The sequence below is a fragment of the Ornithodoros turicata genome, chromosome 2, assembly GCF_037126465.1.
Source record: "Ornithodoros turicata isolate Travis chromosome 2, ASM3712646v1, whole genome shotgun sequence".
NCBI lineage: Eukaryota > Metazoa > Arthropoda > Arachnida > Ixodida > Argasidae > Ornithodoros > Ornithodoros turicata.
Genome location: NC_088202.1, coordinates 11947822 through 11958215, shown reverse-complemented (window position 1 = coordinate 11958215; position 10394 = coordinate 11947822). Strand labels below are relative to the sequence as shown.

Sequence of the window (10394 nt, the reverse complement as noted above, 5' to 3'; positions counted from 1 at the left end):
TAAGGATGTGCCTTTAGATTATATGCATCTTGTTTGCTTAGGCGTGCAAAAAATGCTCCTTCCTTTCTGGTTCAAAGGAAACGGAAGTCACCGCCTCAGTCACACTTTACGTGAAACTGTTTCCGTCAAGCATGCATCTTTTGCGGCTTTTGTTCCGACTGACTTTGCATGGAAGCCTAGGTCCTCGTCTGAGCTTGACAGATGGAAGGCTACAGAATTTCGCACGTTCCTGCTTTATACGGGGCCCCTCTCATTGACATCATCACTGCCTAGAGCTCAGTATAAACATTTTTTGAAGCTGCATGTTGCGACTTCTATACTGCTCAGCCCTAGTCTTTCCCAAATCCACACTGATTATGCAGAGAAGCTCCTCTGTGAGTTTGTAAAGAAACATGGGGAAATTTATGAAAGGGCATCCGTTCCGCACAATGTGCACGGACTGTCTCACCTGGCCAATGATGTACGGCATCACGGCCCTCTTGACCACTGGAGCGCATTCCCTTTCGAGAGTTTTATGCAGATGCTAAAGAGATGCCTCCGTAAGCCCGAAAAACCACGGGAGCAGCTCCATAACAGGATCTTTGAACACAGATGCATCCCTCCTCCGGCTACTCACCGTAGAAGGGGTGCACATTTGTTCAAAGAAATGTGTAATGAAGCTGTGCCTAATGGATGCCTTCCTCCCCTCTATAAGCAAGTAACAGTACCAGGCCGCTTCCGTATGCGGAACAATGCACGCGACAGCACATGTCTTTTGTATGATGGCACCTTCATAAAGATTACAGGTGCAGCTGTTAGCGCTTCATCAGGCGAAATATGTATTGTTGGGACGAGATTTAGGAGGGCAGATGATTTATATACCTACCCATGTGCCTCATCTCTCCTTGGCATTCATGGGGTTTCGCATCTTTCTCGTGAGCACGTTTGGCCTCTTGCATCCGTACGCATGAAATATGCACTTTTGCCCTTCCGGACAAACACTTATGTGGCATTCCAACTGCCACATAGTGAACAAGCGTAGCAGTTTACCATGTTGCACACATCTTTTGCCCTGCAAGCTAGCCTCATCGTCTGCTATAGTATTTTTCCTTTGAACACTGTTTGCCATGTACAAAAGCCAACGTTTAGGGCTTCCCCAGGCTGTGTTAAATGTATGCAGGTACCCTCCCCATTGCGTATTATCCATTTAGGAGAGCTCTTTTTGTTTTAGATATGTATTGATCACTCCCATGGGAAGACTGATAAGGTGGCTTTTGTAGCCTTTTAAGTATTTGGTTCAAATCAGCATTTGCAATCACAGTAGAGCTGGATGACTTCTTGATCGTCAAGTTTCCTGAGGAAGATAACACTGTTGCGGTTGTTCCAAGCAATTGGATGATTGGTGAAAGAATGTGCTATTGGCCACCACATCGAGAAGAGGCAAGAGTTGATCTATATGTCCGCAAGCGGAAAGGCCCACAGTCCGGATGGATCAAGCTCACATGTATGATAGTGGCAAGATACAGTAAGAATGAAGCGTTTGTTGCTTTTGTATGCCTGTATCTTCTGCTTTGCAGGAACCTACCACCGGGCAAGGCAGATGCTGCCTATGGCTGAAAACACGTCAGACCTCAATGCAGAGGAAGAGCTTGGTCGTGGCAGGAGGAAGCGCAGGGTAATTTTGTCAAGCAGTGATGATGACGATTCACCACGCATTTTCCTGCCAAAACACCACCCAAAGCGTATAAGTGAAGTGCTTCTTGTGGCATGGTTCGGATGATGTAGCATCCTGTGTGCACCGAATTGCTAGGGAATGTCAACAGTGATGTCTATGTGAATCCAGCAGCAAGTTTAAAAAAGTTCAACTGAGTGAAATCATATTTCAAGAAAAACAAGCGACCAAAGAAAACCACACGCTTTTGCTTCTTACATGAGGTGTGAGTCAGAGCCGAGCAGCCATACCAACCAGCTATGCTAACACACTCAGTGATGCTTCTTCAGATGTTGACTGTAAGTGTTCTCTCTCTGTTGTCAAGAGCTAGCAGCGTCGATGGACTTAGACAGATCTGGCCATATTGCCCGAAAGGATTATAAACAAACGGATGCTGCCATAAACGTGCTATATAAAGAGGACTGCCTGCTTGGAACACGGGCCACAAAAGTTGATGATGATGGTTGGATGTTTCTGGCGCAAAAGCATCAAGGGCCATAGAGCCCAAAGACTATGGTAGTGAATGTAGCAAATTAGGTTAAAACGATGTGGTTTTAAATGATTAGGTTAGAAAAAACGTAAAATGTAGCATAAACAGGGCTGTATAACTTACGAAATATGAAATTATAGTGCACTTAGAAACCCCATATCCCTAAAAAAGCAACAAAAAAATTCTTGAAGGAGGTATAAGAGGTTCATCACCCAGCAATAGGGCCGGATGTAGTGGCGTGTGATCTCGATAAAATTCATGAAAATAATGACGACGATGAGGTTCGTGTGATGGACAGGTGATCAGGATATGTAGAACAGCGAGTTGCACATCACAGCTCGTACACTGGGGTGCATCCTCCCTGCGTAACAGCAAACCATGCGTCAAGTGTGTGTGTCTTATCCTGAGTCGGCTGAAAATCACTTCATGTGAACGGTTTTTGAAAGAGAAAGTGGAGCTGCCTATGTTACCCTTAGCGAGACGTAGCTTGTTATTTCCCAGATATCCCAATCTCGTTGCCATGCTTCGTTGATTTTCTTCTTGAGGCCCTTTCTCAGGTCTGGATAAGGAACCTAAAAAGGAGTTAAGTCACCACAAAGAGCAGCTCCTGCTGCAGCATCTGCGAGTTCATTGCCGGGTATGCCAACATGGCTCGGCACCCACCAGAACATTATGTAAAGACCTTTATTGCTAGCTCTGAATGCCAGACATTGTGCACGGCGGACAAGGAGGTTTCTTTGTGTATGCAGGCTACATATCGCTTGCAAACAGCTGAGGGAGTCCACGTATACAACTGATGATTTGATGCCATGTTGTATGATGTGGTTTAAGGCTAAAATCCCAACATATTCTTCAGCACTGAAGATAGAAAATATGTTCGCTAAGCGATGCAACTTTGTACATGTGTCGGTCACCATTGCGCACGAGGCGCCGGTTTGTGTTTTAGAGCCGTCTGTGTAAAAGGCTATGTGCTCTCCAAAATCTTGTTTCATGGATTCAAATTCCTGTTGGAGCGCGAATATCTTGCTTTTTGAATTTTGATAGTGAAGTGTGACACTGTGGAGGTGGCTGCCACGGGGGAATTCGTGCCCCGGTCTCCAGCACAAAAGAGCTATATTGTGCGAACCCACAATCTTGAACATCTTGCAAAAGACGCATGCTAAGTGGTGGAATGATCGTGGGTCTGTTAATGAAGTGTTGTTGAAAGTGCGTGTATTTAATGCATGAGAGCGCAGGATGATCAGGGTAGCCTCTTATCCTTAATGATTAAGAGGTAGCAAGATAAAACCTTCGTCGTTCTAACGACCATTCGTTGCACTCAACATAAAGGCTTTCTACCGGCGAATTGCGGAATGCCCCCAGAACCAGACGAAGTCCTTGGTGATGGATAGATGATGATGATGATGATTCGGGTTTTCGTGGCGCATCAGCTACTAAGGCCATAATGCGCCAAACACCACTGAAGACTAGCTAGTTCCAAAGTACATGTCCAAGACTAAAATTGGATTAACTGTTACGTTAGTATTTAAAATCACAGATCTTTTAAAAACCCAGTATCCCTAAAAAACCTATACACGTTCTCAAAAGGTATAAAACTGTCATCACCCAGCAGAAGCATTGGGTGGAGTGGTGAAAAGTTTCCATAAAAGGAAGCAAAATAACGCTGACGGAGTTGTTGATACGCTGGACACGAGATGAGGATGTGAATTGTCGAAAGCTGTTCCCCACAGTGGTTGCATTCCGGTGGGTCTTCTCCTCGTAGAAGATACCCATGCGTCAAGTATGTGTGTCCCAGACGAAGGCGGGAGGATAGCACTTCATGTAGTTGATTGGCCATACCTGGTGAACTGGTGCCAACGTAGGGTAATACTATGTAATACTACTACTATGTAATACTATGTAGTTTATTATTGGTTTGCCTGTCCCAAGATGTCTGCCAGTCGATACTGACGCATCTTTTTAGAAACAGCTTGAGCTTGGTGACGGATAGGATCAAGGCGTCTTAAAACCGATTGACGTGCTGAACCATACACCATAGACAAGTCTTGACCGAACCATGGAAACATAGACTCTGTGAAGAGTTTCTCGATCTGCTCCCCATGACCTGTGTGATTGCACTTTCAAGAGGTTTCAGGACTTTGTGCATTTTTCTTTGAGGCGTGTGTGGCGCCACCAGGCCGAAGACGAAGTTGATGCGCCACCAGCAGCATATCGCAAGGCGCAAGCCTTAAACGGGCCGTAAACAGGCCACCAAACATTTCTGAAATAATGATACCCCATGAAAGAACGCAGATCATAATACCCAAATATACATTTCGTTCGGCTCGTGCCAGCTCATTGACCCATATAACTGCTTTCAAAGATGAGTAACCAGCGAGCCTCTCTCCACCACGCACACGTCACATGGCTACGTAGCGTTTTGCCGTCCAATCGGGGGAGAGGGGGGGCGAGCTGCGCACATGACGTTTCAAATTACCAGCCAATAAACATACTTCGTTATCAGCTGTGAGTCGGAGCGCTCAGTTTGTTTGTATGGAACGACGTTTTGCGCTCCGTGGTTCCGAAATTCAACGTCATGACATCTTCAACATCTCCGGCTGGCGCAAACGTCAACAGGGCTGCTATCACATGACGCGATTCGAACCCGGGTTCCTCCCAGTCACGACATGACATGGCCAGCACGCTATCCACTATACCACGTGAGCTGGTGACGCGATGCCGCGTGGCTCCATCCAAAGTACGGCAGCACAGTTGTCGGAACCATTCGAAGATGACGAAGATGTTCCATCGCGCACCTACCAGAGATCCACTGATCTCGATTGTAAAAGGCTGGATCGCGGATAGGGAGCGCGAGCGTGAAGAAACCGGCCGCCATCTTACTGTACCCACAACAGTCGCCGCAGCGATCATGGCAACTTCTTGCAATTACGGTCGTACCGCCCGTACTGGCAAGGTTACAGGGCCTAAATTTATACAGGTGAGTCACTCTTTATCGAGTAATAAATAGGCGTCCATTGTCTATATTTAGTTGACCATTATGAAGTGTTTTTTTGCCCAAAACGAGCACTGGATGCAGGTTGCTTGATCGCTCTTCCGACGTTCAATCGAGCACACTTGCATTTTACCCGGCGGCAAATACAGTTTGAGTGCATAATATGCTTGAAAGAACACGTTACACTACACAGGTAGTGTTGTCATCAATATATGTGCGAGCACTCGAGCGCTTTTTGGCATGCATTGCTAGCATGGTACACGGTGTTCTCTGCGGAAGCAAGTGCCACATTCATTTCTTTGAATTACCTTCACGCACAAGTTCGGTATTACGTCATAATGAGACCACGATTGTCACCTTTTTTCATGTATTGGTAATGTTTTGTGCCTTGGTTTGATTTGTGACAAAGAATCCTACGTGACGGTGGTGTGGCGCGACTTGAATAACGCCTTTGTGTCTGAGCTGTATCGTCAGCTTGTTACGATAGTAATAATTTGTAGCGTGTCGTGCTATTTTAGCAGTTTTTAAGGCAAAAGTGGTCTCTCAATCCAGGTTTCGTCATGAGGGCTACCCAGTGAATAATCTGTGCAGTGTGATACGGCTGGGTGTACAAGTACGTATCACGTTCCTCATCCACTGGTTTCTACTTTACAGGAAGGAACAACCTCAGTGCACGCACTGTGGTTAGCCTCTCTCAGTTTTGCATATTTTCTTACATGTTCACATCGGAAACACACCTTACACTTTAGGCTCCTTCACCCAGCAATATAATAATTAGAGATTATAATTCTTTTTAGAAGAGTTCCCCATATTCTATTTGGAATAGTTTTTAATCTTTTTAATTTTTAGAAAATACAGGGATTGTAAACCATGTTTTAAACTGATGTTTTAACATTTGTCCAATGCATTTATTAAACAACATATTCATTTTTAACTGGTTGCACCCAAACCAATGTTGTGATGTATTATTTCCTTTGTTGTCGATGCACCATAAAAATTGGAATAATCATCATCAATGCAGGTTACTTCACAGCTGCCTCAACATACTCAAGAAATGGGTGCAGAACCTGCGTAATGCCCACAAACTTTGACTACCACAGCACCTCCAGAAACTAAAGGCATATGTGTCACATGGGATTTTTAAAGGCATTCACAGTATATAATACCTTGTATGAACTGTTGTAATTCTAAGCAGCCTCTACAGTACACTCTCAGAAATTAAAACTTGTCAGGGAACTGTGATAATTGTTTCAGTTAATAGGCATGCACATATACGCTATAAGAAGAAAATTATTTATTGAGAATGCACTTCTCTGGCTACTCGTGTTGTTTACATCTACTGTTGATCACATTCATTTATCACATATTATATTCTTATAGTATATTATTATTATATTATCACATATTCGATCACATTAAATTTAAAATTTAGCATATATGAGAAAATATCAGGAGGGAAGTTGCTATTCAGTGCTCATTCCAACCTAAAATTGAGTGCTACAAATTTAGAGAGCGTATACCTGACCATTATCATTCGTAAAATATATATTGCCATTGTAGCAAGGTCACAAAACAATAAATTAGTGTTATGCGTGTTATGTATGTTATGCGTCAAATTAGTCTTTTGCGACCTCCCTGCACGTTCATTGTATCCTGAAACGCATAAGTGCAAGAAATAGATCTTGAACTTGAATAAACTTGATGTTGTATAAACTTGACATAAAATGTTGAATAATATAATGAATCATATAAAATATTGAATAAACTTGAACTCGTATATTCTCTTTACTCATCATCAGTGATCTTCATTACAAAACCATATCGTGTTAGACTTTTTTGTTTGAGTTTCACAGTCTGGGTACATGAGGGCCAAAATGACAAAATCACAACTGTTTCAAGCTCCAAATAGTCCTGTTGCAATTTGAAGATCATACGTGGAGCTGCATTTTTTGGAACATGCTCCACATAACAAGCATGACAAAGTCAGCACTGGATAGCAGGACCCCGTCCCCAAACAGCTTTGCTCACGCTGCAGTTGTATTCAACAAAAACATGTGAGTGCTGGAGAAGGACACAACCTAGTGGCACACTAGTTTGGCACAACCGCGCCTGCAAATAATCAGAACAAATAAAGGAAGAAGCAAACAAACATAGAAGGGCTGTACTTCAAAAAGAGATAAGTCCTGTGTCTCAAGGAGGTGTTACCACTTTCTAAGTAACTTAATTGATTAAGCTTACATCACTACCTGATTAACTGTCCTAACGAGTGTGATCTAATTGCGTGAAGTAATTATTTGGGCTGCTTCGGTGTGTCCATATTTGCGAGGCAAAGCACCGCTGTCGTTTACTAAAAGACTCTTTCTAAGGCGATGCTTGATATAAATCATACTAAACGCATACACGGCTAAAACAACGGCTGTGATTCTACAGAACGATCTCTTTCTGCCATGCGAATATATCTTTTCCCGGACCGTTCTTTATGGAACAATTTTTGTCCAGAACACAGTACGGGATATTATATACATGGTTGTTGTTAACCACAAGTCGTTTCTTATTGAAATATTGGCTGGGAAACGTGCTGTAGTACAATCCCCAGCGCTGCACTGCAGTGACGGTCTAGTTTCGGAATGCAAAACATAACGTAATTAAGAATCGAACGGCAGGACACCTGTGAAACACTGTTAGGATACATCAGCATACTGGCACCTTACAAAATTGTGTGATGACAAACAACGATCAATGCTAGCAGCGCAATAAATACTCACAGTCTCTGTTGCCTCCCATTGTTTTCTATGGGCACACACAGTAGGGCCCACCAACATGGCGGCCCGAATGCACGCCTCTCCCCCACGAGCCCCTCTCCCATGCGCGATCCAGCCTTTGTACATAGAGATCAGTGCAGAGATCAGTGGCTGGAAATGATATACCGCTGCACGTGGCCGGAAGACGACGAGGCCGACGTTGACCATGACGCGGGAGCACGAGCACGGGCAGCGTAGCCCAGCCCCAAATTTTGTTTATTGTTTGTTCAACGATGCTCATTTTCTCGGGGGAACAGTAGATGGAACTTATTTGTCTTGGAATTCCCAGTCGCAGCCACAGAAATGTGGAAGGGTCGTGCTTGTAAAAAAAAATAGTGGCGCTGGGTAGGTTATATAGTAAAATCTTTTCTTATACACTGGATGCCGGAAACCTGGCAGCGCTTTTAGCACTCATCCAGTAGGATGTCAACGGGAAGGGGGGTCTGTTGTTTCATGGGCCAACTTTACAATAGTTATTTGAACCGCACTGGGTATCCCCTCGTCCCATGACGTGGTTAGGAGAGCGGATCAAGTGCGGTCCCCTAGACTCTAAGCATTTGGAATTTCGGGCGGCGGAAGGAGCTGGTTGGGGAAGATTTCAGACACGTCCATACCGTTTAGTGTACAATAAGGTACAGCGGACAATTTGATGGGCAAGTGTGCAGATATGCTTCGGCTGAGAAAAGTTATTCAGGATCGAAGTTGAATCAGAATGGAAGCTGAAATGGAATCGGAGCACTTGGGACCCAGGTCGAAGTACGGTAAATAGATGGATAGAAATGTTTGCTCCCTCAGATTGGGAAATGAATCTCAGCGTTACGACGTCATGAGCAAGCATGGGAGCACTTGTGCACGCTATGAAAGCATTAGTTTTTCCAGGGGATCTTTGCTGCGTTATGGATACATGAAAACACATGTGCAATTGTTTGTGCAATTTGACGTCGCTTTGACAGCAGCGAAGTGCGTATTTCAGATAACTGAATATTTTGGGCTTTAGCTACATGTCAATATTGTGGGATTTAGTACATGTCAGTATTGTGGGCTTTAGTTACATGTCAACGTTTTGGACTTCAGTTACATGTCAATATTTTGGGTTTTAGTTACATGTCAATATTGTGAGATTTAGTTACATGTCAGTATTGTGGGCTTTAGTTACATGTCAGTATTGTGGGCTTTAGTCACATGTCAACGTTTTGGCCTTTAGTTACATGTCAATATTGCGGGCTTTAGTTACGTCTGTCTTCACTAATGCAGCTGTTCAGTAGCGTCAAGGCGCTCGGAATCTATCACCCATTCAGTTGTGCACTCGCGGACATGGAAGTCGTTTCTGAACGCAGAAAAGGACTGCGCAGTGAACTAACACTGCAGTGCAAAATGTGCATACTAAAGGGTCTGGCTGACACTGAGGTTCCACCAAGCATCGGACAAGATCGTATGGACGTGAACACCGCTGTAGTTTTGGGAGTCCTCTCTAGTGGAACGGCATATTGAGCCGATGCTCAGTTATGTGCCGCACTAAACATGCCGTGTATGGTGATCGGAACATTCGCGAAATATCAGGACCAACGGGCGGACGGTAGCAAGCGTACAGGACAGAGTCACGTACCGGAACTGAGGAAGTGCGGTCTGTGGAAGTGCGCGCATGTCTACTGGTACCAGATCCACAGCCAACTCCACGTATAACCAACCGGCAGTACTGCCTATTCGTTGTAGGCAGACTTGTACGTATTTGGAGTATTGTATTTAAAATACTGTATTTTAAATACAATTTGCGGTATTTTGGTACTCTACTCAATACTTTTTGTGTTGTGTATTTGTACTCTATTTAAAATACATTTTGTGGTATTTTCTACTCAATACTCTAATTACATATTTTGGATCTCCCTCTCAAACTTTCTGTGTCCCGTCTTTCCATTATCTTGCGTGTTCAGTGGAAATTTCCTGAGTCTCTCGGACTTGACCCGGACATTGGCCCTTCTTGGAAGTCTCCATTTAGAAACTGCCCAGTGTGTCCTAATCCTTGGCCAGTGAGGGTTCTATTATGTGTGCCATGACGCGGTGACGCCGAATTCTGACCTCGCCGACCAGGGACTTGCAGAAGTTTGCTTTGTTCTGGGTCACAATACTTAGTGGAGTTATGTGGTATCTCCTTGTCATCTCTTTGGGACTTATGTTTAGATGACTCCTAGTCCTACACAGCGGCGGCTACCGTAGTGCGCGGGGTTTAGGTGATTCATGTCACATAGCGACGGCTTGCCGCATTGAGCAGTGACCGGTGACTTTTTGCGCTCAAGGATAAATAGCATCTTAATTGTATTTCAAATACTTTTTGAAGTATTTTGTACTCTATCTTAATTACTTTAATTTTTATGTATTTATACTCTATCTTAATTACATTTTAACGTTAGTATTTATTATCTT

The 10394-nt window shown here is 43.9% G+C and overlaps 1 protein-coding gene across 1 annotated transcript in view; it reads left to right on the top strand.

Annotated features, from left to right (window-relative positions):
* The first annotated feature begins 1389 nt into the window (after positions 1–1389).
* The window catches only part of LOC135384320 (uncharacterized protein K02A2.6-like), a 17389-nt gene continuing 8384 nt past the window's right edge, over positions 1390–10394 (top strand). Inside the window, exons 1-2 of the mRNA XM_064613526.1 lie at positions 1390–1504; positions 1557–1654. Coding sequence (XP_064469596.1) covers positions 1390–1504; positions 1557–1654 — 213 coding nt within the window. The remainder of the gene's footprint in view (positions 1505–1556; positions 1655–10394) is intronic.